Source organism: Danio rerio, chromosome 4 (assembly GCF_052040795.2).
Source record: "Danio rerio strain M-AB ecotype USA chromosome 4, GRCz13ab, whole genome shotgun sequence".
NCBI lineage: Eukaryota > Metazoa > Chordata > Actinopteri > Cypriniformes > Danionidae > Danio > Danio rerio.
In genome coordinates, this window is record NC_141024.2 from 40233553 (window position 1) to 40259857 (window position 26305).

The 26305-nt window shown below is 35.8% G+C and overlaps 1 protein-coding gene, 1 long non-coding RNA gene, 6 other non-coding genes and 2 pseudogenes across 10 annotated transcripts in view; 9 read left to right on the forward strand and 1 right to left on the reverse strand.

Moving 5' to 3' along the window:
• LOC148680587 (uncharacterized) overlaps positions 1 to 26305 on the forward strand; it is a 232162-nt pseudogene that overhangs the window by 88033 nt on the left and 117824 nt on the right. The window lies entirely within an intron of this gene.
• On the forward strand, positions 5028 to 9586 carry LOC148680593 (uncharacterized). Its single transcript, XR_015942882.1, has 4 exons — positions 5028 to 6025; positions 7343 to 7399; positions 9229 to 9308; positions 9451 to 9586. It is a non-coding gene; the product is annotated as an uncharacterized LOC148680593 (long non-coding RNA).
• On the reverse strand, positions 6332 to 10895 carry LOC137490901 (uncharacterized). Of its 2 annotated transcripts, none has more exons than XR_015942688.1 (4): positions 10079 to 10662; positions 9705 to 9989; positions 9441 to 9661; positions 6332 to 7387 (listed from the first exon to the last, which is right to left on the reverse strand). XR_015942688.1 is itself a non-coding variant. In XM_088650808.1 (4 exons), exons 3-4 carry the CDS (start codon positions 9890 to 9892, stop codon positions 7339 to 7341), a joined length of 501 nt encoding a protein of 166 aa, XP_088506934.1. In that variant the 5' UTR covers positions 9893 to 9989; positions 10079 to 10523; positions 10705 to 10895; the 3' UTR covers positions 6332 to 7338. The 2 variants fall into 2 exon arrangements, 1 of the variants encoding a protein (XP_088506934.1); XM_088650808.1 differs by adding an exon at positions 10705 to 10895 and having other exon boundaries at positions 9441 to 9989; positions 10079 to 10523.
• Positions 21655 to 21755, forward strand: LOC137495093 (U6 spliceosomal RNA; annotated as a pseudogene).
• LOC148680594 (U6 spliceosomal RNA) lies at positions 23509 to 23615 on the forward strand. The gene has a single exon (XR_015944550.1). It is a non-coding gene; the product is annotated as a U6 spliceosomal RNA (small nuclear RNA).
• LOC137495068 (U6 spliceosomal RNA) lies at positions 24036 to 24142 on the forward strand. Its single transcript, XR_015484921.2, has one exon. It is a non-coding gene; the product is annotated as a U6 spliceosomal RNA (small nuclear RNA).
• Positions 24561 to 24667, forward strand: LOC148680595 (U6 spliceosomal RNA). Its single transcript, XR_015943273.1, has one exon. It is a non-coding gene; the product is annotated as a U6 spliceosomal RNA (small nuclear RNA).
• Positions 25088 to 25194, forward strand: LOC148680596 (U6 spliceosomal RNA). The gene has a single exon (XR_015944534.1). It is a non-coding gene; the product is annotated as a U6 spliceosomal RNA (small nuclear RNA).
• On the forward strand, positions 25614 to 25720 carry LOC148680597 (U6 spliceosomal RNA). The gene has a single exon (XR_015943292.1). It is a non-coding gene; the product is annotated as a U6 spliceosomal RNA (small nuclear RNA).
• On the forward strand, positions 26144 to 26250 carry LOC148680598 (U6 spliceosomal RNA). The gene has a single exon (XR_015944532.1). It is a non-coding gene; the product is annotated as a U6 spliceosomal RNA (small nuclear RNA).

Sequence of the window (26305 nt, forward strand, 5' to 3'; positions counted from 1 at the left end):
AGCCAATCCATACTTGAAACAACACTGCCTACAACTATGTGGACACCTATTCATTGTACATATCGCTGTCAATTTCACATTGTCATTTTATTTGTCTGTTATTTGTACTGTCGTTGTATTTGCACTGTCATTGTTTTTGCACTATCTGTATTTTTTACTGTTTGTACAGATAATTTTTCATGATTTTTGGTGAATTTATATGATTTTTGGTGATTTTTCAAGATTTTTTCATGATTTTTCAAGATTTTTTCATCTTTCATGATTTTTCGTGATTTTTCAAGTTTTTAAATGTTATATTTTGCGATTTTTCCAAAAATTTTCATATTTTGCGATTTTTAAAAAATTTTTCATGTTTTGCTAATTTTCAAAAAATTTTCATATTTTGCGATTTTTCAAAAAAATTTCATATTTTGTGATTTTTCAAAAATTGTTCATATTTTGCGATTTTTCAAAAAAATTTTATATTTTGCGATTTTTCAAAAAATTTTCATCTTTTGTGATTTAAAAAATTTTTCATATTTTGCGATTTTTCAAAAAATTCATTTTTTGCGATTTTTCAAAAAACTTCATGTTTTTCAAAAAATTTTCATGTTTTGCGATTTTTCAAAAAAATTATATATTTTGCGATTTTTCAAAAAATTTTCATGTTTTGCGATTTTTCAAAAAAAAAAATTATATTTTGCGATTTTTCAAAAAATTTTCATATTTTGCGATTTTTAAAAAAATGTTCATTTTTTGCGATTTTCCAAAAATTGTTCATATTTTGCGATTTTTCAAAAATTTTTCATTTTTTGTGATTTTTCAAAAAATGTTCATATTTTGCGATTTTTCAAAAAATGTTCATTTTTATGATTTTTGCGATTTTTCCAAAAATTTTCATGTTTTGCGATTTTTCAAAAAAATTTCATATTTTGCGATTTTTCAAAAAAAATTCATTTTTTGTGATTTTTTGTGATTTTTCATAAAATTTTCATGTTTTGCCATTTTTCAAAAAATTTTCATGTTTTGCCATTTTTCAAAAAATTTTCATTTTTTGCGATTTTTCAAAAATTGTCCATATTTTGCGATTTTTCAAAAAATTTTCATATTTTGCGATTTTTCAAAAATGTTTCATTTTTTGCGATTTTTTGCGATTTTTCAAAAAAATTTTCATGTTTTGCGATTTTTCAAAAAAATTTCCATATTTTGCGATTTTTCCAAAAATTTTCATGTTTTGCCATTTTTCAAAAAATTTTCATTTTTTGTGATTTTTTGTGATTTTTTAAAAAATTTTCATGTTTTGCGATTTTTCAAAAAAATTTCATATTTTGCAATTTTTCAAAAAAAATCATTTTTTGATTTTTTTGTGATTTTTCAAAAAATTTTCATGTTTTGCAATTTTTCAAAAAAATTTCATATTTTGCGATTTTTCAAAAAATTTTCATTTTTTGCAATTTTTCAAAAATTGTTCATATTTTGTGATTTTTCAAAAAATTTTCATTTTTTGCAATTTTTCAAAAATTGTTCATATTTAGCGATTTTTCAAAAAATTTTCATATTTTGCGATTTTTCAAAAAATGTTCATATTTTGCGATTTTTCAAAAAATTTTCATTTTTTGTGATTTTTCAAAAAATGTTCATTTTTTGCGATTTTTCAAAAATTGTTCATATTTTGCGATTTTTCAAAAAATGTTCATTTTTTGTGATTTTTTGCGATTTTTCAAAAAATTTTCATGTTTTGCGATTTTTCAAAAAAAAATTCATATTTTGCGATTTTTAAAAAAAAATTCATTTTTTGTGATTTTTTGTGATTTTTCATAAAATTTTCATGTTTTGCGATATTTCAAAAAAATTTAATATTTTGCGATTTTTCAAAAAATTTTCATTTTTTGTGATTTTAAAACATTTTTCATATTTTGCAAGTTTTCAAATATTTTTAATTTTTTGTGATTTTGCGATTTTTCAAAAAATTTTCATTTTTTTCGATTTTTCAAAAAACCATGTTTTTCAAAAAATTTTCATGTTTTGCGATTTTTCAAAAAAATTTTATATTTTGCGATTTTTCCAAAAATTTTCATGTTTTGCGATTTTTCAAAAAATTTTCATGTTTTGCGATTTTTCAAAAATTGTCCATATTTTGCGATTTTTCAAAAAATGTTCATATTTTGCGATTTTTCAAGTTTCATTTTTTGCGATTTTTCAAAAAATTTTCATGTTTTGCGATTTTTCAAAAAAATTTCATATTTTGCGATTTTTCAAAAAAAACATTTTTTGTGATTTTTTGTGATTTTTAAAAAAATTTTCATGTTTTGCGATTTTTCAAAAAATTTTCATATATTGCGATTTTTCAAAAAATTTCATATTTTGCGATTTTTCAAAAAATTTTCATTTTTTGCAAATTTTCAAAAATTGTTCATATTTAGCGATTTTTCAAAAAATTTTCATATTTTGTGATTTTTCAAAAAATTTCCATTTTTTGCGATTTTTCAAAAAATTGTATATTTTGCGATTTTTCAAAAAATTATCATGTTTTGCGATTTTTCAAAAAAAATTCATTTTTTGTGATTTTTTTTATTTTTCAAAAAATTTTCATGTTTTGCGATTTTTCAAAAAAATTTCATATTTTGCGATTTTTCAAAAAATTTTCATTCTTTGAAATTTTTCAAAAATTGTTCATATTTAGCTATTTTTCAAAAAAAAATTAGATTTTGCGATTTTTCAAAAAATTTTCATATTTTGTTATTTAAAAAAAATTTTCATATTTTGCAATTTTTCAAAAATGTTTCATTTTTTGTGATTTTGCGATTTTTCAAAAAATACATTTTTTGTGATTTTTCAAAAAATTTTCATGTTTTGCGATTTTTCAAAAAAATTTCATTTTTTGTGATTTTTTGCGATTTTTCAAAAAATTTTCATGTTTTGCGATTTTTCAAAAAAATTTCATATTTTGCGATTTTTCAAAAAAAAATCATTTTTTGTGATTTTTTGTTATTTTTCAAAAAATTTTAATTTTTTGCAATTTTTCAAAAATTTTTCATATTTTGCGATTTTTCAAAAAATTTTCATTTTTTGCGATTTTTCAAAAAGTTTTCATGTTTTGCGATTTTTCAAAAAAAATTCCATATTTTGCGATTTTTCAAAAAATTTTCATGTTTTGCGACTTTTCAAAAATTTTCATATTTTGCGATTTTTCAAAAAAATTATATATTTTGCGGTTTTTAAAAAAAATTTCATATTTTGCGATTTTTCAAAAAAAATTTCATTTTTTGTGATTTTTTGCGATTTTTCAAAAAAATTTCATGTTTTGCGATTTTTCAAAAAAATTTCATATTTTGCGATTTTTCAAAAAAAATCATTTTTTGTGATTTTTTGTGATTTTTCAAAAAAATTTCATGTTTTGCGATTTTTCAAAAAAATTTCCATATTTTGCGATTTTTAAAAAAATTTTCATGTTTTGCCATTTTTCAAAAAAATTTCATTTTTTGCGATTTTTCAAAAATTGTTCATATTTTGCGATTTTTAAAAAAATTTTCATATTTTGTGATTTTTCAAAAAATTTTCATTTTTTGTGATTTTTCAAAAAATTTTCATATTGTGATTTTTCAAAAAATTTCTATTTTTTTGCGATTTTTAAAAATTTTTTTCATTTTTTGTGATTTTTCAAAAAATTTTCATATTTTGTGATTTTTCAAAAAATTTCCATTTTTTGCGATTTTTCAAAAAATTGTATATTTTGCGATTTTTCAAAAAATTATCATGTTTTGCGATTTTTCAAAAAAAATTCATTTTTTGTGATTTTTTTTTATTTTTCAAAAAATTTTCATGTTTTGCGATTTTTCAAAAAAATTTCATATTTTGCGATTTTTCAAAAAATTTTCATTCTTTGCAATTTTTCAAAAATTGTTCATATTTAGCTATTTTTCAAAAAAAAATTAGATTTTGCGATTTTTCAAAAATTTTTCATATTTTGTTATTTAAAAAAAATTTTCATATTTTGCAATTTTTCAAAAATGTTTCATTTTTTGTGATTTTGCGATTTTTCAAAAAATACATTTTTTGTGATTTTTCAAAAAATTTTCATGTTTTGCGATTTTTCAAAAAAATTTCATTTTTTGTGATTTTTTGCGATTTTTCAAAAAATTTTCATGTTTTGCGATTTTTCAAAAAAATTTCATATTTTGCGATTTTTCAAAAAAAAATCATTTTTTGTGATTTTTTGTTATTTTTCAAAAAATTTTAATTTTTTGCAATTTTTCAAAAATTGTTCATATTTTGCGATTTTTCAAAAAAATTTCATTTTTTGCGATTTTTCAAAAATTTTTCATGTTTTGCGATTTTTCAAAAAAAATTCCATATTTTGCGATTTTTCAAAAAATTTTCATGTTTTGCGACTTTTCAAAAATTTTCATATTTTGCGATTTTTCAAAAAAATTATATATTTTGCGGTTTTTAAAAAAAATTTCATATTTTGCGATTTTTCAAAAAAAATTTCATTTTTTGTGATTTTTTGCGATTTTTCAAAAAAATTTCATGTTTTGCGATTTTTCAAAAAAATTTCATATTTTGCGATTTTTCAAAAAAAATCATTTTTTGTGATTTTTTGTGATTTTTCAAAAAAATTTAATGTTTTGCGATTTTTCAAAAAAATTTCCATATTTTGCGATTTTTAAAAAAATTTTCATGTTTTGCCATTTTTCAAAAAAATTTCATTTTTTGCGATTTTTCAAAAATTGTTCATATTTTGCGATTTTTAAAAAAATTTTCATATTTTGTGATTTTTCAAAAAATTTTCATTTTTTGTGATTTTTCAAAAAATTTTCATATTGTGATTTTTCAAAAAATTTCTATTTTTTGCGATTTTTAAAAATTTTTTTCATTTTTTGTGATTTTTCAAAAAATTTTCATATTTTGTGATTTTTCAAAAAATTTCCATTTTTTGCGATTTTTCAAAAAATTGTATATTTTGCGATTTTTCAAAAAATTATCATGTTTTGCGATTTTTCAAAAAAAATTCATTTTTTGTGATTTTTTTTTTTATTTTTCAAAAAATTTTCATGTTTTGCGATTTTTCAAAAAAATTTCATATTTTGCGATTTTTCAAAATTTTTTCATTTTTTGTGATTTTTTGCGATTTTTCAAAAAATGTTCATGTTTTGCGATTTTTCGAAAAAATTTCATATTTTGCGATTTTTCAAAAAAATTCATCTTTTGTGATTTTTTGCGATTTTTCAAAAAAAACTCATTTTTTGTGATTTTTCAAAAAAATTACATTTTTTGCGATTTTTCAAAAAAATTTCATTTTTTGTGATTTTTCAAAAAATTTTCATTTTTTGCGATTTTTCAAAAAAATTTCATATTTTGCGATTTTTCAAAAAAATTCATTTTTTTGTGATTTTTTGCGATTTTTCAAAAAAAAATATTTTTTGTTATTTTTAGTGATTTTTCAAAAAATTCTTTTTTTGTGATTTTTTGCGATTTTGTAAAAAAATTTCATTTTTTTGCGATTTTTCAAAAAATTTTCATTTTTTTGCGATTTTTCAAAAATTTTTCTTTTTTGTGATTTTTTGCGATTTTTCAAAAAAATTCGATTTTTTGTTATTTTTTTTTTAAATTTCATTTTTTGTGAATTTTCAAAATTTTTAATTTTTTTGAATTGTTTATTATTTTTATTTTTCGTGATTTTTGTGCTTTTTCAAGATTTTATCATTTTTCATGATTTTTCTTGATCTTTCAAGATTTCATTTTTCGTTATTTTTCGATGTTTTTTCATTTCTCAAGATTTTTCGTGACACTGAAGCAGTTCCAGCAGTACATTCTCAGCAAAGATATAGGCTTTATTTTATTTTTTTTAACTACTTTATTAAAAATATATATCATGCTGGCAACATTTCATGCAAACTACAACTTGTAACTCACAGAAACCCCCAAAGGACAGGCCTCTTCCTGCAGTGGCGGCCAGCTCCAGCTCATCGGGTTCTAGAGGTGACAGTGGATGCGCAGATGATGCGCTACTTGTGAAAAACCCTCAATGCTTTTGAAGCACAAGGTGCACAGCAAATTCATTGGTGTTCAATTTTTAAGTGTTGTGGTAATTCAGAGTGAAGTGTTAAAATTCTAGAGTTATATAAAGTGTCATACACTAAAGCTCCAGCAGATCTTTATGACACACAGACATCAAGAATCAGGATATGAACCTCAACCATGGTTGCTAAAAAGAAAAAAGCTGCATATTTCATGCTGGGTTCCAGCATAGTACAAAGCTCCCAGCATGCATTGCATCATAAATAAATTATGCAGCTTTATGTTGTTACAATCTCTTACTTTTTATTTATTTTGTGTTGTGTTTGGGAGGTAATATTTCAGTAGTTTTTTTAATTGATTTTTATTTTTTTTTGTTTGTCACCAATATTGAGATTCAAAGACTAATTGTTGATGTCTGTGTGTTTTTAAGTGCTGCCATAGATCAAACATTCACATTGTAAATCATGCTTTTAAAGTCATTAATTGTTAAAGCTTCAGTGGTTTCATTTATGTATTTTATTTATTTCACACACATAACTAATGTGACACTGAATTAGAAAACAAGCAGGAGAAGATGGCTTTGATATCATAGTTAATCTCTTCAGACTGACTCTTACATTTTCTTTTGAATTTTCATGCTACATGTAAGAATAGTGTGAATAGCACTAATAATTATAGCATCCAAATTAAAAAAAAAAAAAAACCCATTTATAGCAAGAAGTTGAAGAGCCCTACTAAAGCAGACTCTGTCCTCCATCATGGTGACTTCAAATGAACAACAGAAATTTCATAAAGAGCTTTTGTTCACATGACAGAATTAAAGCCAAAGCTCAGTAAAAAGTGAAGCTCCATGATGAGTTGTTTATTGTGATGAGTTGTTTTAAAGATGTTGAAAATAAAAATAAATTTTATTGTGTAATTTGTTTTTTTTTTTTTAAATTCATTATTATTTTATTTAAAGTTTTATTCTCAGTTGATTTCATCTTTGGTTTTGGCTACTGCTGCCAGTATTTTGATATACATTTTTCATATATTTTACACAATAAGAGTTTGCTAATTAACATTCTCTGAGTGGTAATTTTTTTCAAAAGTGTTATTTTAACACTTTTTATAGTGGTTCCCATATAAACACTGAGGGAGTGTTAATTTGAACTCTAAGGTAGTTAAATCTACAATCTAAAATTTGCAGTGTGTATAACCCTTTATTATTGTCTTTAATTGTTTATGTACCAAAGCATAATCAATGAAACACAACATCAAAACACTGTGCTGATGAGATTGTCTTCTTGCTGCTTTGACACTGACTTTTGCCAATCTTGTGTTTTTTTTTGTCCTTCTTTAGCAGTTGAGGACAAAGGCGGTCTGCCGAAGAAACCACTCAGCTCCTCTGAAAGACAAGGTATATCACATAATAAATGTCACTTATTAACATTTATTCATACTGTTGCAGCATGAACTACAGCTGAGGGCCCTCCTGTGAAATATTTATTCAAGGTAATGGAGCAAGGACATTTTCACAGTACTTACGATAGTATATTATCTTCTGAAGAAAGTTTTATTTGTTTTATTATTTATGTTTTTCTATTGGCTACAGAACAAACAGTGTTAAGCTAGTTAAGCCTTTACTTTCTCAATCTGAATATGGTAACACTTCAGTATAATAGTCCTTTAGTTAATCAATTTACTAACACTAAGTCTCACCAATCTTGTGCCGCCTTTATTAATTACAGTTCAACATTAATGCATTATTAAAATCCAAAGTTGTGCTTGTTGCACAGTGCATTATTGAACTAACGTTATTTAACTTAAATAACATCATTAACAAAGATAAATTAATACTGTAATTAATGTATTAAATTTCTTGTTCATGTTAGTAAATGCATTAACTAATATTAACTAATGAACTATTACTCTAAAGTGTTACCCTAAAGGGTGACACTTTACAATAAGTTTGTATTAGTTAATGTCAAAGCATTTACTACCATAAACAAGCAATGAACAATATACTAAATACAGTATTTGTTCGTGTTACAGTCATCAATGCCAACTCACAGTCCATCTGTCAGGGTTCTGCCACTTTGGTCTTGAAAATTCTTGTTTTGGTGGCAGAGCTCTGACACTTCTCATGTCTGGTCCTGTTTCTGTCTCTGTGTGAGCGCGCGCCGTCGTGGGTGTACGTAGAGTGTGCGCGCTCCTGCTTGACGCGGCCGCGCGCGCGCTCTGCGTCCCTCAGACGCGTGCGCTCTTGTACTCGTGTTTGTGTTTTCATCTGTCAGCAGCGTCGTGTTTCATTCCCAGCGTCTCAGTCTTGTTGGTTTCGGTTTTGGTCGGCGCTGGGATGAAGCATGCACGCTGCGTGTGTGAGCGCACGTTGAGTTTTCATTCATCATGTGCTCGGGTCTTGCGTCTTTTGTCAAAGCACGTGGCTCGGTGTTTACATTGTGGTCACGTGCTTTTGTCGTGTGCTTCAGTGTTGTGTTATGTGAGCGCATGGCTTGTATTGTCTCTCTGTGTCATGCGCTCTCCCGTCTATTGTCTAGTCCCACCCTCCTTGTCAACCCATTATTAGTTAATTGTGTTCACCTGTGTGTCAATTTACTTTTTGCTTTATAATCCCCCTCATGTTTTCAGTCCTTTGCCAGTTCGTCGTCGATAGTTTCCTGTCTTGTGTCCAGCCCTGTCTTGTCCTGCCAGTCCTGCCAAGTTTGTTTGTTCGTTTATTTGTTTTATTAGAGTTTTCCCCCTCGGGGTTGTTTGTTTTGCCTTTTTGTTTTTATTTTATTCTTAATAAACACCCATTATTTGCTGCACCTGAGTCCTCGCTCCTTTTTCCCCTCACCACAACTGTGACACCATCAACTAAGCATTAAATATTATTTTAATAAAGCATTAGTACATGTTGAACTATGATTAAAAATGTTGTACAAGCATTGTTCATAATTAGTACGTTAGTAAATACATTATCTAATGAAACCTTATTGTAAAGTATGACCCAATATTATTTACTGTCATCATGGTAAAGATAAATTATAAGAAATTAAGTTATTAGAACTATTATGTTTAGAAATGTGCCTGAACAAGTCCTCTCTCCATTACACATAAATTGTGAAAAATAAACTCAAATTTAACAGGGGGACTTATAATTCCGGCTTCAACTGTATGCATTAATAAATAAAATTCATCACACTAAGACACTGTCTTCTGATAATCACAACTGTGCTCATTTAGGAGCCGGGGAAGCAAAGAGAAGAAAACGTTCCTGTGCAGATCTTTCACAGAAGCCCCACTCAGACTCTCCACTGTCTGCTGTAAGTTCATCATTTGTACATCACAATTAGGTGGTGTATATACTCCTGAATACAGTTTTGTGAGCATAGATGGGGAGGCTGTGCAAAAAGTATGAATATGTCAATGAAAAAGGTTTTACCTATTATACTTACTTTGTTGAAGGCTCCTGCGTCGACTTCTTTATTGGAGGCTCCTGCATCAGCCTCATTAGTTCCTGGCCAGTCTTCGTCATCGGCTCCTGCATCAGCCTCATCAGTTCCTGGCCAGTCTTCTTCATCGGCTCCTGCATCAGCCTCGTCATTTCCTGCCTCGGCTTCTTCATCGGCTCCTGTATCAGCCTCGTCAGTTCCTGCCTTGGCTTCTTCATCGGCTCCTGCATCAGCCTCGTCAGTTCCTGCCTTGGCTTCTTCTTCGGCTCCTGCATCAGCCTCGTCAGTTCCTGCCTTGGCTTCTTCTTCGGCTCCTGCATCAGCCTCGTCAGTTTCTGCCTTGGCTTCTTCTTCTGCTCCTGCATCAGCCTCGTCAGTTCCTGCCTTGGCTTCTTCTTCGGCTCCTGCATCAGCCTCGTCAGTTCCTGCCTCGGCTTCTTTATCGGCTCCTGCATCAGCTTCTGTGTCAGCTTCTGACGTTCAACCTAGAAGGTCATCTGGTGGGTCAACACACAGTGACCCAGCACATTCTGAGGTAACTGTCAAAGAACTCTGTGGTTGTGAAGATAAGAAAAATTAATACTTTAATACTAAAACTTTAATTGATTTTAACACAGATTTGTCTCGGTTATTCTAATTACCAGGTGTCATTTGAGGTTTGGCACAAGATGTGGGAGTCTGGTCTTCATGGGCTGCCCAGTGCAGACATACTGTGGCTTAAGGAGGATGCTGAAAGGGGACTCTTTCAGAGGGCCATGTCTTATAAAGACAAACATGGAAACAGAAAGTGGAGGAAAGTCCTGAAGGATGACCGGATGTGGTTTCACCCTCCAGAATTTCCTGGAGTGGTGGAAGGAAAAGTACCCTCAGCAGACTCCTTTTTTCACAGCTCCGTTTTTTTCTGGAGACCAGTCGGTGTGTGGCGTTACAGTCTTCGGTGCCCAAGGTCTGACTGCCCAGCACGCACCAATCAGAAGGCTTTTCTCTACCGTTGTGGGTATTCATCCACGGTAAGACAGATCTGCCACATGTCTGGCTGGTACTCCATGCTGACTGAGGTCCTGGCATGCAACGCCTGTAGAAAGGCTGCAAAGGAGTCGGAAGAGCATACTATTGGTCGTTTCCTGTCATGGGATCAGTGCATCCTTAATCAGCTCAGTCCAGCTCACAGAGCGGTGTTTCCTGCTGTCTTGACGCTACGGTGAGTCTCTAGCAGAATACAAATCATTGTAAAATTATTCAGAGTCTAATAAAAGTTAAGACTCACCATCATCTAATGATTGTGTTGCTCCTATGATTCTAGGCGTGGCGTGGACAAGCAGGTGATCCGCCTGATGAGGGATCGCACTGAGGGAAACACCATGGTGAAAGTTTGGAGACAGGTGCAGGAGAGCCACTGCGAGGACTATCTGCAGAGAAAGGACTTGTACACCACTCTTCTCAGCCAGTACAACAAACCTGGGAAGATCACTCGTAAGTCAGAGTTAATTGTTTTCTTTAAGGGATAGTTCACCCAGAAATGAGTAGTTTTAAACCTTTATGAGTTTCTCTCTTTTGTTAAACACAAAAGAAGATATTCTGAAGAAAGCCGAAATCCTGTAACCATTGACTTCCATTGTAAAAAAAACAAACAAATACTATGGAAGTCAATGGTTACAGGTTTCTGACATTTTTCTAAATATCTTGTTTAGTGTTTAAAAGAAACCCATAATGGTTTACAATCATTAAAAGGATCAGCAAATGATGAAAGAATTATTATTTTTAAATTCCTATCCTTTTGAGCATTTATTCAAAGATTAAGCAGCAAAGTGTCTGTTTTCTCTGCTTTTAGGGAGTTTGTGCCAGCAGTTCCAGCGACCACCAGCACGGAGAGAGCCGCCATCTGCCAGACTGATGAGAAAGGCGTTCCTTATCTCAGAGGCAGATAACATCGAGGACTACCGTACTCAGATTATGTCCACATTTGGGCAAGTCCTGAGGTACGACTCCACCAAGAAGGTAAATTTAACACAGTGGAAAAAAAGTCAGTTTGTAAACGTATTGCTAAACCTTTTTACTGTTATTCTTTCAGGAAATCCTTTATCAGAGAGATTTTATCCTTAAAATATTATTGTCCACTTTTGCATCATGGGACATTTTAATCATTAATTATTAATGACAATTGATAAGTAAAGTATTATTAATTGTTTAATAATAAATAATTATCAATAAATTAATATCTAATATGGGTTACTAGTGCTTTAAAATCCTGTTTGTCACCATCACACGCACCAGATTATTAATCATACTTACCTACGTCTTTGTGTGTCGTTTTCTTCACTTCAGGTTTCCTCTTGCATGCTCTGCATCCGAAATCTAATGAGCTGCAATGCAAAAACACATTATTAATTCATTTCTGAATATTAGTGACTATTACTTTCTTGGTCTGGTGCAGAAAAAAAAAATACAAAAATGTTTAAATCTGTTTGTGTTGTATTTGTTATCAGATCTGCAAGAAACTCTCCGGCGATGGAAAAGGCACTGCAGAGTGGTGTACCAATGTGGCCAACGAGCAGGGGCAGATCCTCATATCTGTTCTCACCTGTGAGGAGTCATTGGAGAAGATGAGGCCGATGGCTGAAGGCCTCATGGAGAGGTACAGGAGAGCTGACGAGGCACCGCCCGAGCTCATGTATGTGGATCGTGGCTGCTGTCGCGTCCACGCCGTGTCCTCGGTTGAGCAGCTCTTCAGTGACTGATCATCATCCAAAGTATGCCCTGTTCAAGTCTGCCCTCTCTGCTGCCGTCTTTGCCTACAACAAAGACGACATGGCTCTTCTGGTACAGGCGATACGTGCCGGTCACCCAACCAACTATGCCTCCCTGACTGACAGCCAGATCATCGAGCTGCGTGTCAGTAAATATGACCTCAGCCATTACGTCAGGAGGATCACAGTTGGTGCACAGGAAACATGTGCGCGCGTGCAGTGCGCCATTGATCTCCTGAAGGGAGCCGCAGGGATGGATGAGAATCAGGTGCATCTGTTTAAGGACTCTGCAGCCATCGACCACGTCTGGGAGAACCAGCAGAAGCACCTTGAATGCATCCAGGATCCACCAGGGAGGAACATGTACACCATCACCAAGTATGTGACCCGTAACGGTGTTCGTCTTGCGCGGTACAGTACGGTGAGAGGAAGCAACAGTCTGGAGGGCTTTCATTCCTTTCTGCCTGACATGATCCCGGGACCCCACTGTGCTGCCGTACCGTTTCAAGTCTATCTGTTGGCTGGCATCGCACGCTGGAACTCTAACAGGGAGTCAGCCAGCGTCCAAGGGCGGAAAGGGAGGAAACATATGGTGTACATGTCTCCTCTGGTCCATCGCCTAAACCAAAGGTGCCAGGAGCTATTTGGGGAGGTGGAGGAGGCAAACTACAGGCCTCCGGTTCCTGCTGGTGATGAGCGCATTGGTCTGGAGTACCTGTTTTCCCAGTCCTCAGAGCCCTTCAGTGCTCCTGATCATTACGCTCAGACTAGAGAGACACTTCAGGCAGATGAGGATGAGGACGAAGATGTTCCTGCTGGGGTGGCAGAGGAAGAGGAAGAGCTGCAGGAGGAAGATGATGATGTGGGCTACTCCTCAGACCGCGAGAGGGACAGCCTGACTCCTCTGAGGAACCGTCTGTGCCTCACCCATCAGGCAGTGGCTGCTGAATTTGACCCCTGTGTGGAGGACGTGTGCGGTCCCAATCATCTGCCTGGGTACCAGCACGTAGAGGATCTGTGTAAAGTCCTTGTTGAGATCGCCCTGGAGGAAGGAAAACTTGCCTTAAATGAGTCGACCGGGCAAAAGGTCATCAGCGCCTGGAACAAGCTTGACCTCCATGACCGCAGCATCCAACAATTCGACAGCCTCTACTCTGCACGCTGGGGCAATGCTCTGTTTGGCAGCACCAGTGGAGATCCGACTGAGGCGTCCCTGGTGCAGAAGCTCAAGTTCAGCAAGCGGTACTCAGCCGCACACTTGGTGGACTCCAGAAAGAACCGGCTGATGTACTGCCTGGTCAAACAGCTGTGGCTTCATCCTGGTGTTGGAGGAAAAGCTAAAGGGTCACCGCTGAAACAGCAGATCACTAAACTGTACCAGCGTGTGCAGCAGAGTGTGACGGTGGACGATGATCAGCTCAGCAAACTCGGGATTCCCATCCTGAAAATAAATTCAAAGTGCGTGAGCGAGTTCATCAGGAGGCAGGAGGCACTGTCAGCCACAAACGTCACCGACCAGGGTCTGTCTGTCCTCCGTCGTCAACAGAGCGTCTCCAGCACCAGCCAGCCCCCCGCTGAGGAGCTTCCAGAGGAAAGACCCCATACCAGCCGGCCTGCAGTGCAGTATCCCATCACCACTTCTCTGGCCGGCACCCGAAAGTTGAAGCAAAGGCTCCCGCAAATCTTACCTGTCCCTCCCTCTGCTCTTGCTCAACCAGTTCCTGCGCCGGCCCATTCGATGCCCGCAGGACTCCGGCACACACACACTCCGCTGACTGCACCTCCCGCTGTTTCCTTGCCGCATGCATCCACTCCGCTACTGTTGCCCTCAAGATCAACAGTCTACAAGAGGAAAAAGGCAGAACTCAGTGACTCTGGACATACAACCTCAGTGAAGGTTTACATCTGTGCTCTGTGTGGCCAACCAACTCAAGGCCACAAGAAATACAGAAAGAAGAGCTACTGTGAGAGCTCCAAAGCCTCCACGTCCACAAACCTTGCTGGGCAGACGTTTGACTGTTTTGAAGACTTTAAAAGGGCTGTGGACGTTCTCTTGGGCTCTCAGTCTCAGGCCTCCGAGTCTGTCTAACTGGACCTCTATCCATGTTGCGGTTCATAGTTCTTGACTTGTAACAGTGTTATTGTTGCAAAAATGGATATGTTATAATAACAGTTGGTTGTTTGAAAGTTTACAGTGTTTTACACTAATCTGTTGATTGTTGTAACACTGGTATTGATGCAAAAATGTATGTTATAATAACAGTTGATTTTTTAAAAGTTTACAGGTTTTTACGGTTTGCACTAATTTGTTGACTGCTTTTTACACTTATTGTTGCACAAATGTTCGCAATATTAACAGTTGACTGTTTCAGAGTACACATAGTTTTATACTAATTTGTAGATTGTAACTTATTGTTAATTTACAAAAGTTAAGCTTTTTTTTTTTTTTACAGTTTGCACTAATTTGTTGATTGTTGTAGAAACAAATTTTATATTAACATTTGACTGTTTAAGTTTACAGTGTTTTACACTAATTTGTTGATTGTTGTAACACTGTTTTGTTCCAGAAATGTATGTTATATTAACAGTTTATTGTTTTACAGTTTACAGTATTTCTTTAATTGTTTTCTTGTTTTTATTTATTTATTTATTTATGTATGTATTTATTTATGTTTATTAAGTATATATTATCATAATGTTATTTAAAGTACTTTAATATAATTATTTAATTTAATTATTTATTTATTATAAAATTTTAGTAATAAAAAATATATAATTATGTTATTTAAAGTACTTTAATTATTACTTTGTGATAACTAATGTTGCTTTATATACTTTAATTGTTAGCTTAGTTTTTTTTTAAGAGGATTTATTTATTTTTTTTTATTTTTTTATATCTAAATGCTTGACCTGGCAGTATTTTTTTATGTATACAAATATATTCTTATATCTATAACTGCTATCAGTAATATTAAAACTAATGATTGTAATAGTAATGTGTTTTTTTATTATGTACAAAGTATATCTATAGTATACATTTTTATGTCAGGCAGGTCTAACAATATGTTTAGAACTTTTCTTTTGCACTTTTAATAAATTTGGATAATAAAATACAATCTCGTGTTTCTTTTTGTATGTGTTGGAAGGACTTCATTGGTTTTTAAAAATTGACTAAATCTTCTGATTTTGAATTTAATTTAGAATCATTATCTAAGTCTATGACAATAATATGCAGTCCATTTTAATAGTAACCTCTGGTACAGGCGCTCTGAAAAGTCTATTGCTCCTCTGTGTTTTTCCAAGTCCAGCTCTGGAGTCGATGACAGCTAATCCTGTTGCCGTCAGATGGGATGCCAGTGGATTCATCCTTAAACCACACTCCAACATCAAGCTCCACCTGCAACACACAAATACAAAAACAGTACATTATTCAAATATCCTATGACATTACACTCTCAAAATAGAACTGTTGTAATTTGTTACAAAGTAGTTAGTTACTATAATTAAAATACTTACCCAGTAACAAAGTAAGGGATTATTATTCATTTTATGTAATTGTATTACTGCTATTAGAAATATGATGGTATATCTGTATAATATAATAGAACAGAAGCAAAATGTTTCCATTTTTTGTTATACAAACATATTTAAGAATAATTCTACTAAACATTATGCATTTATAAAAAAGTTTGACCTTTAATTACTACTATTACATATGAATATTTTATTTATAGAACTGATATTACATATATTAATTTATATATTCCACTTGTTGAGGTTTATGGGGATTTTGAGTGAACCATTAAAAGTAATTTAATTTAAAAAGCAACTTAAACTTTAATAACAAACTTATTAAATGATCATTTCATGGTTCACTTTTATGCACAGTTAGGGTTGTTTGCTTTAATTTCAAAAGCACCACACCATATGCAACGTGTCCTGACAGTTACTACTATTTGTTTTGATGACATCACCAAGGGGTTGTTCACTTGCAAAATCAGTTCATTCATGGTTTGCTGAAACTCAATCAACCAATCAGGTGCTGTAATTGCCTACACATCTATAATGAAATTTGCACGCCGTACGGGTCGATCGCCGTTCGCAGACATCTGCCCAGGGAACGTGCAATGGTAACTGTAGACTGTAGACTCTCGTCCAACGAGAAGCCGCGATTGTCTACAGCTTGCTTAGACACTGGGCTAATCGGAGGGATGCATTGTCTAAAGTTTAAAATCAGGGCCAATCAGCGCTAAGGATTTTCCAAAGTTTCTCTTGCTCTGAATGCTCAATTTATCGGGTCAGAAAGTTTATCTGCTGTCGAGATTAATTCGTATGTTAAAGTGATTTTGTGTGGAAAGTTATTTTTATACTGTTATATTGATGCACAGTATGTTTTGTTCACGACATGTTTGAAATATCTCACTTTTTGAGCAGTATTCGTGAGGCTGCGCCTTCAGAAAGTACACCTGTCGTAGAGATTTCGTGTGGTAAGTTATTTTCATATTGTTATATTGATGCACAGTATGTTCTGGTTACATCACGTTCGAAGTTTTTCACTCTTTGTGCAGCATTTTGTCTTTGTTCGTGAGGCTGCGCTGTCAGCAAGTACACCTGTCATAGTGATTTAGAGCGGTAGGTTATTTTTATCCTGTTCTGATAAACAGTATGTTTTACTCACATCACATTTAAAATATTTCACTGTGTGTGCAGTATTTTGTCTGTCTGCCTGACGCTGCGCTGTCAGACGTACATCCATTACAGAGATTTTGTGCGGTAAGTTATTTTTATTGTTACATTAATGCTAAGGTCACATCATGTTTGAAATATCTCATTCTTTGTGCAGTGTTTGGTCAGTGCTGGTGACGCTGTGTCGTCAGAAAGTTCACCTGTCCTAGAGATTTCGTGTTGTAGGTTATTTTTATACTGTGATATTACTTACATGTATATATGGCTGCACAAAACCTGAAAAAGTTTAGCTTATGTATTATTTTCAACACTCGTGTCGGTTTGATAGCTCCATTTACATAGTAAACAGTTGTTTCATTAAAATATAGCAACCATCATGCTAATAAATAAATATCCCTTCATATACAGCAATATATGTGACCATGACAATTATTATCATTAGTTGTTACTATGAGAAGTGAAGAACATTTTAAGATCTTAGCTGGGACAAAACATATGATCCATACCTGTACACAGTAAAATCATCAGAGTAAAATTTACTCAGTTCAGAGAACATTTGGTCCCTCTCTAAATTGAGCAAAATTTACTCAGCCGCAGAGTTAAAGTTAATGAGCCGATGATGAGTTTAATTAAGTGATGATTGAGCACTGATGAACACCTGCTGTTAATATGCAGAAACAGAAGAGAAGCAGCAGCAGCTACGCTCATTGCTTACCTGATTGACTTTATTTCTGTCAGATGTTCAAAAAATCCATATGAGACTATGGAGAGGGGGCGTGGCCGAGAGCCGTGGGAACGAAGTAAGGCCACCGCGTAAGTGGATACACCTGCGGTGCGCACCTGCCTCAGATCCCACGGAAGGAGCTCTGGACCATAAAAGGAGGAACTATGGCAGAGGAAGCCGAGAGAGGACCGGGCCCGGACATATTTTACATTTGCTTTCACTTTGACGGCAGTCTTCGTGAGGAGCTGCCGTCCGTTCGTTTTGGTTTAGACACGGAGACTGCCGTCCCTGTTATTAATAAATATTTTAAAACTGCGTCGGTTCTCCGCCTCCTTCTTCCTGGCGGCCAAAGGGCCATGAACTTTATTACAGTGGTACCGAAGCCCGGGAGAAGGAGGGACGCGTTGTCCAGATGCCCTTGCCGCTGAGAGAGGGGCGAGTGTTTGGGAGTTAACCCAAGTGGGGGAGAAACCCGTTCGTCTGCCCAGAGTGCCGGGGCGGCCTGAGGCTGGCGAGGAAAGGATCTGCCTGCTGCCGTCTCCCAGCATGGGGAGGAGCAGGAGACGCGGGGCTCACCACCGAAGGGGAAAGTGCTGAAGGGAGCCATCCAACAGAACCCGGGGGAGTCGCCGCGATCCACCATGATGCCAGAGCCTGCATCCATCCACCGAAGCGGAGCAGGAGACCAGAGATGCCGCCAGCCAGCCAGGAGAACCGCCGCCGGACGCCAGAAGACGGACGGGTGGATAGATTCCTCCACAGGGCTCCCAGCACGTCATCGCATCTCTCAGCTGGTGGAGGACCGAGTGGCAGCGTGTCTGGAGAACCGAACCCCAATTTTTTTTTTTTTTTCCTCTCTCCCCTTTCCTGGTCTACTCTGTCTTTCCTTTTTTTTTCATCTCCTGTTCTCCTGGCCCGTCTCATATAGGTCTCGCGGGGGCTGTGGCACCAACCTCCCCATTGTCTCTGTGAGAAGCTGCCGTCCCTGTTATTAATAAATATTTTTAAACTACGTCGGTTCTCCACCTCCTTCTTCCCGGCGGCCAAAGGGCCGTGAACTTTATTACAGAGACTTATAGTCAAGTCCAGTGTTGTAATGAGAAACTAAATCATTTGGTGATGAAAGGTTAGTAATTTCAGGAAGAGAGTTAATAAGCAAAAAAAGGATTCTAAATTAATATGTTTTATGTTACGGAAGGAAATAGTACGGAGAGGTTTGGTGGAAGAAAGAGAGAGTGCAAAATTAAATGAGAGAAGAAAATTATCTGTTATAGGGAGTTCCTCAGCAGAGAGGTCAATGGGTGAGACACCAGAGCAGCAGATGAGGTTGAGGGTGTGTCCTTTAGAGTGTGTGGGAACATTGACATGCTGTTGAAGTCCAAAGCTCTCAAGACAGGATATAAAATCTCTTGTAAGGGAGTTATTAAAATTATCCACATGAATATTAAAATCTCCTAAAACTATAATATTAGGTGAGAGGGTGGTAATATGTGTTAAAAAGCAGCAAAGTCATTTAGAAATTCATTATTTAGTTTGGGTGGACGATAAATTATGGCAACATTTGTAGGTGTGGATCCAGAAAGTTTTGAAATCATAAATCCGAATGAAGGAATAATGTGAAAATGTTTTTAAAGGAAAATGGGAAAGATTTTCAAGAATGTGTTCTCAAAAATTTCTACATTTGTTTCAGAAACAAAGTGCATAAAAGTCCAGTTTCAGAACAATTTTGGAAAAAAAATCTTTGTGGAAATAGACGAAGAGGGAATCTGGAAGAATTTAAAATGGAAATATTTAGACGCAAAAATTGAAACGTTGGATTATTTCATCAGACATAATGTTATTTTCACTGAAACAAAACTGACACAAATTGGAAGCAGTGAGAATGCATTATGCAAAATATGTGGACTGGAAAATGAAGGTATTATGCATTTGTTTTTAAAATGTGTTGAATTAAATACATTTATGGCAAAGTTAAAAGAAAGTATTAAACAAATGATGCCAAGTAAAACAGAGCAGATTGAGGAGGAGACAGAATGGTATAAAATATTTTTATTTGGTTTTAATTAGGGATGCACCGATATGGATTTTTTGGCCGATACCGATAACCGATAATTCTTCAGACTTGGAGGCCGATAGCCGATATGTATAGGCCGATAATTATAAATATTTTAAACTGTTATATTTTATACAGCAAACTTCATAAAAGATTGAACTGCTCTTATGAACTGAATAGTCTATACTTAAAGCAAAAAAGCTATGATTTCGAAATTGCAAGGTGATTATAGACCTATATTCACCATTTCACATAAATAATTGCACATTGATTATGATGAAAATAATAGTTTAAATAACAAAATTATATTTAACAAGCAAGTTAAATATACTTAAATAGGATAAAAATTAAAGAGCTAAGGACAGAAACCAGCTCAAATGGTCATGAATAAAATGTGTTACAGTGATGTACACATCTACAAATATGTCATGTCCGAAAAAAAGGCTTTTTAGAGGTGTTTTGACAGTTTAGAGCCACCGTACAAGCAAATAGCTAAATACAGATAATACGTTTTAGTACGTTTAGAAAATACGGCACAGATTTATCCTATTTGGTGTTTTGACATGTCACATGTAGGTGCTGCTTGTCAATCAGACAGCGCTTCTGCGCTCATTCTTGCCGTCAATCGCGGAAAAATGATCGATGAATAGTTTGATAAACCACTGAGAGTTTAACTCAACTGTAGAGGCAGAGTTGCCATCAGAGTCAGATTTGGATACAAAGCCTGCATTGAGCTGACTTTATGACAAACACAGAGCAGAATATAAAGAGCCCCTTTGACTGAACTCACCTCTCCCCGTGCTACAGTGTGTGTGTGTGTGTGTGCGCGGTGACAGCTCTCACGTGAACTTGTTATAGTCAATATGAATATTCCAATCAAACTGAATACTATCTTACATCAACAACACATGACCAGCAACGCGTTGATAATAACAAATAATAAGATTACAAACAACCATTATGTTTACACGTGTTGTAAAATGTGCGAGTCCTTTAACAGGACTGGGCTGCAGTTTGGGGTGTGAGTGAAGCAGAGGGAGAGGGAGAGAGAAAAGAGGAGCGTTTTTTTCGCAATGAGACCATTTTCTGTGATGTTCTCTCTTTGGTGACTTACTTGTTGTACCACACGGAAAGTAATAAATATTTTAGACCAAGTTACACGTGTCCTCTTTCATTCACCAGCTGCAACTAAAAGAGTTAACCCTGAAAAGAACATTATTCGGCCCTGGAGTAATAAGTGAATCTCCCCTGCTATCCCTAACACAACAAAGAGACAGAGCAGGAAAGGTTTCCACATGTAATATTTTTCCTGAGGCGATTTAAAGCAAAATACACAGTGACACTCAATCAAGCATATCTACAATGACAAGGAACGTGGTTACTTACTGAGTTATTAATGCACAGCAAGCCACGCGAAGAAAGGACAGACTTAGAGGGAATAATCAGTGTGAGGAGAGATCCATTATATTGCACTGGGCAAGTCTGAACAAGTTCAGCCCATGCGTGCACGAAGCAGGCAGGTCTGTACAATTACATAATTTATTGGCTTAAAGATATCGGCCTAATTATGACATCGGATCGATAACGATAATCTTAAAAATAGCATTTATCGGACAATAACGATATGGGCGCCGATATATCGTGCATCCCTAGTTTTAATGGAAGTAAAACAAGAATTGCCAATTTGTTTCTATCAGTTGCAAGAACTGTAATTTGAGAAAGGAGAAACATTGTTAAAAATAAACATGCTAAAATGGAGTTATGGACAATGTATAAAAGAAACTGGAAAACTATATTAAAACTGTGGAACAATATTTTAGAATGGAAGAAAAAGAGACTGAATTTTACAAAACGTTTATGTTGAATACTCCTTATATTATGTACTCACTAGATGGTTTGAAAATAGATTTGCCAGAATGATTATGCTTGTTGTTTTCCTGTTTTGAAACCAACATAATGTCATAAGGAATGATTGTAAATGATATTTTAATATGCTTCTGAACTGATGTTTTAAAAAAAAAAAACATATAGTTGGATCGATACAGAGAATATTAGCATGGCCCCTGCGAAAGGATGACACGCAAATCCGTGAAGCGCTCCATATTGCTGTTTTAGTGCGTGGATAAAAAAAAGTTTTTCGAGTCACAACAGATAACCCACTCTTGGGACACTGTAGCTACTGAACAAATATCTTTTAAAAAAAAAAGCTGAAATGTACACAGAGATTAGAAATAAAATGTTTATTTACACAAAATATATAACCATTTATACTTTTAACATATTAGGGCAGTACAATATAGCGTAAAATTATTTTATTATCACGACAGTTTATGCAATATTTAAAAACAAAAAAAACAAACGTATGATAAATTATTATTTTATAAACTACCTTCCCAGTAGTTGGTCGGCTATTTGCTAGAGCAGCTCAAAGCTTAACCCAGAGCTGTAAATAAACACTAATAGCAGAAGTTAACAAGAAAAAAGAAAATGACAACAGCCAATCAGAGTCAGAATATCTTGCTTATTTGTTTAAAAAAAATGATGTTTGCACCTTTACAGTGTTTTTAGACTTAGACTTAATTTTTAGAATTAGTTATTTGCATCTTAACAATATCTTTTAACTGTTTAATTTTTTTAAGTAAAAGATTTAATAACACAGATAAAAAATGCATTTTTGTAGGGAAATGTTATCTTAGAAATAAGAGCATTTAGAAATAATAGCATTTTCTATGCTGTCATAAATGTTATTTTAGAAATAATAGCATTTTCTATGCTATCATAAAGCCCTACAACTTGTACATGTATATTTCTATTTGTTTTATACAAAAAAAACATTTATTTTGCTTAGTTGTTTTAAAGACTAAATGTTTGCACCTTGACAGTGTTATTAGACTTATAATTTTTAGAATTAGAGTTAATTGCATCTGAACAATATCTTTTAACCACTTAATATTATTAGGTAAATGATTTAATAACACAGAAAAAAATGCATTTTTCTAGGAAAATGTTATTTTAGAAATAATCGCGTTTTTCTATGCTATCATAAAGCCCTAAAACATATACATGTATATATCTATTTTTTTGTCAAACAAAATAAACATTTACAACAAAGCTTGTCGTCTTTATTGTCTGTTTTGTCTCCTTTTTTAACTTCCTCTATCCACTGCACCGCTTTATAAATCGCGCTTCCTGGAGGTCCCGCCCAGCGGCCAATCGGAGCGCACGTTCAGTGGAACTTTCTCAAAAGAGCCAACGGCACGCTACATGACATGACCAAATTCGGAAGCACGCTTTGTGGAACTTTCCGTCGACCAATCCCGAGCCAGACGTCGGGCCAATCAGGAAGAAGGGAAAGTGGAACTGTGGAACGGGAAGGGAACCGAAGATTCTCCCGCAAGAGGCGAAAGGATGACACGCAAATCCGTGAAGCGTTCCATATTGCTTTTTTAGTGCGTGGGTAAAAGTACAGAAATGAAAAAAGACAAAAGGCTTTTCACGTTTCCAAATGGTGCATGACGATGGGTTTAGCAAATCGTGGGAGGTGCTGCTGGGTCAACTGGAAAGTCTACATGCATGGTGAAAACGAATGTGGGATGCTTTGATCATTTGTTTTGTTGTGCTAATGCACTTCCAAAGCCCTTGCTTTAGTGGGATTGCCATAGGCTATCCTGACACTCTAATTTCCCCCTGTCCATAAACTTGGTGACCTACTGCATCAATCAGTGTGCCTAGCACTGACAGGGCCAAAGCTCTGTAGTGCACGGCATACAAGTGGGAACATGGCTCTCCGGTGCCCACCACCCTGGAGGAACATTGCTGGGACTCGAGGCATACATATGCCCTGAGCCTGACCACTGGTCTGTGCTCGCTACGGTGGCACATATACTAAAATTGGATCGATACAGAGAAGATTAGCATGGCCCCTGCGAAAGGATGACACGCAAATCCGTGAAGTGCTCCATATTGCTGTTTTAGTGCGTGGGTAAAAGTACAGAAATGCAAAAAGACAAAAGGCTTTTCACGATTCCAAATGGTGCATGAGGATGGGTTTAGCAAATCGTGGGAGGTGCTGCTGGGTCAACTGGAAAGTCTACATGCATGGTGAAAACGAATGTGGGATGCTTTGATCGTTTGTTTTGTTGTGCTAATGCACTTCCAAAGCCCTTGCTTTAGTGGGACTTTGCCATAGGCTATCCTGACACTCTAATTTCCCCCCGTCCATAAACTTGGTGACCTACTGCATCAATCAGTGTGCCTAGCACTGACAGGGCCAAAGCTCTGTAGTGCACGGCATACAAGTGGGAACATGGCTCTTCGGGTCCCACCACCTTGAAGGAACATTGCTGGGACTCGAGGCGTACATATGCCCTGAGCCTGACTGCTGGTCTGTGCTCGCTACGGTGGCACATATACTAAAATTGGATCGATACAGAGAAGATTAGCATGGCCCCTGCGAAAGGATGACACGCAAATCCGTGAAGCGCTCCATATTGCTGTTTTAGTGCGTGGGTAAAAGTACAGAAATGAAAAAAGACAAAAGGCTTTTCACGATTCCAAATGGTGCATGAGGATGGGTTTAGCAAATCGTGGGAGGTGCTGCTGGGTCAACTGGAAAGTCTACATGCATGGTGACAACGAATGTGGGATGCTTTGATCATTTGTTTTGTTGTGCTAATGCACTTCCAAAGCCCTTGCTTTAGTGGGATTGCCATAGGCTATCCTGACACTCTAATTTCCCCCTGTCCATAAACTTGGTGACCTACTGCATCAATCAGTGTGCCTAGCACTGACAGGGCCAAAGCTCTGTAGTGCACGGCATACAAGTGGGAACATGGCTCTTCGGGTCCCACCACCTTGAAGGAACATTGCTGGGACTCGAGGCGTACATATGCCCTGAGCCTGACTGCTGGTCTGTGCTCGCTACGGTGGCACATATACTAAAATTGGATCGATACAGAGAAGATTAGCATGGCCCCTGCGAAAGGATGACACGCAAATCCGTGAAGCGCTCCATATTGCTGTTTTAGTGCGTGGGTAAAAGTACAGAAATGCAAAAAGACAAAAGGCTTTTCACGATTCCAAATGGTGCATGAGGATGGGTTTAGCAAATCATGGGAGGTGCTGCTGGGTCAACTGAAAAGTCTACATGCATGGTGAAAACGAATGTGGGATGCTTTGATCGTTTGTTTTGTTGTGCTAAAGCACTTCCAAAGCCCTTGCTTTAGTGGGACTTTGCCATAGGCTATCCTGACACTCTAATTTCCCCCTGTCCATAAACTTGGTGACCTACTGCATCAATCAGTGTGCCTAGCACTGACAGGGCCAAAGCTCTGTAGTGCACGGCATACAAGTGGGAACATGGCTCTTCGGGTCCCACCACCTTGAAGGAACATTGCTGGGACTCGAGGCGTACATATGTCCTGAGCCTGACCACTGGTCTGTGCTCGCTACGGTGGCACATATACTAAAATTGGATCGATACAGAGAAGATTAGCATGGCCCCTGCGAAAGGATGACACGCAAATCCGTGAAGCGTTCCATATTGCTTTTTTAGTGCGTGGGTAAAAGTACAGAAATGAAAAAAGACAAAAGGCTTTTCACGTTTCCAAATGGTGCATGACGATGGGTTTAGCAAATCGTGGGAGGTGCTGCTGGGTCAACTGGAAAGTCTACATGCATGGTGAAAACGAATGTGGGATGCTTTGATCATTTGTTTTGTTGTGCTAATGCACTTCCAAAGCCCTTGCTTTAGTGGGATTGCCATAGGCTATCGTGACACTCTAATTTCCCCCCCGTCCATAAACTTGGTGACCTACTGCATCAATCAGTGTGCCTAGCACTGACAGGGCCAAAGCTCTGTAGTGCACGGCATAAAAGTGGGAACATGGCTCTCCGGTGCCCAGCACCCTAGAGGAACATTGCTGGGACTCGAGGCATACATATGCCCTGAGCCTGACCACTGGTCTGTGCTCGCTACGGTGGCACATATACTAAAATTGGATCGATACAGAGAAGATTAGCATGGCCCCTGCGAAAGGATGACACGCAAATCCGTGAAGCGATCCATATTGCTGTTTTAGTGCGTGGGTAAAAGTACAGAAATGCAAAAAGACAAAAGGCTTTTCACGATTCCAAATGGTGCATGAGGATGGGTTTAGCAAATCGTGGGAGGTGCTGCTGGGTCAACTGGAAAGTCTACATGCATGGTGAAAACGAATGTGGGATGCTTTGATCGTTTGCTTTGTTGTGCAACCAATGCACTTCCAAAGCCCTTGCTTTACTGGGACTTTGCCATAGGCTATCCTGACACTCTAATTTCCCCCTGTCCATAAACTTGGTGACCTACTGCATCAATCAGTGTGCCTAGCACTGACAGGGCCAAAGCTCTGTAGTGCACGGCATACAAGTGGGAACATGGCTCTCCAGGTCCCACCACCTTGGAGGAACATTGCTGGAACTCGAGGCGTACATATGCCCTGAGCCTGACTGCTGATCTGTGCTCGCTACGGTGGCACATATACTAAAATTGGATCGATACAGAGAAGATTAGCATGGCCCCTGCGAAAGGATGACACGCAAATCCGTGAAGCGTTCCATATTGCTTTTTTAGTGCGTGGGTAAAAGTACAGAAATGAAAAAAGACAAAAGGCTTTTCACG

What these genes read in the sequence shown, in the direction of transcription:
- LOC137490901 (XM_088650808.1), bottom strand. Translation starts at nt 9,892, where the DNA reads ATGCAGGAGCCGATAAAGAAGCCGAGGCAGGAACTGACGAGGCTGATG. An exon ending in ACGCAGGAGCCTTCAACAAA is followed by an intron (nt 7,388 to 9,440) that starts GTAAGTATAATA and finishes CTTGTCTTTCAG; the next exon opens with AGGAGCTGAGTGGTTTCTTC.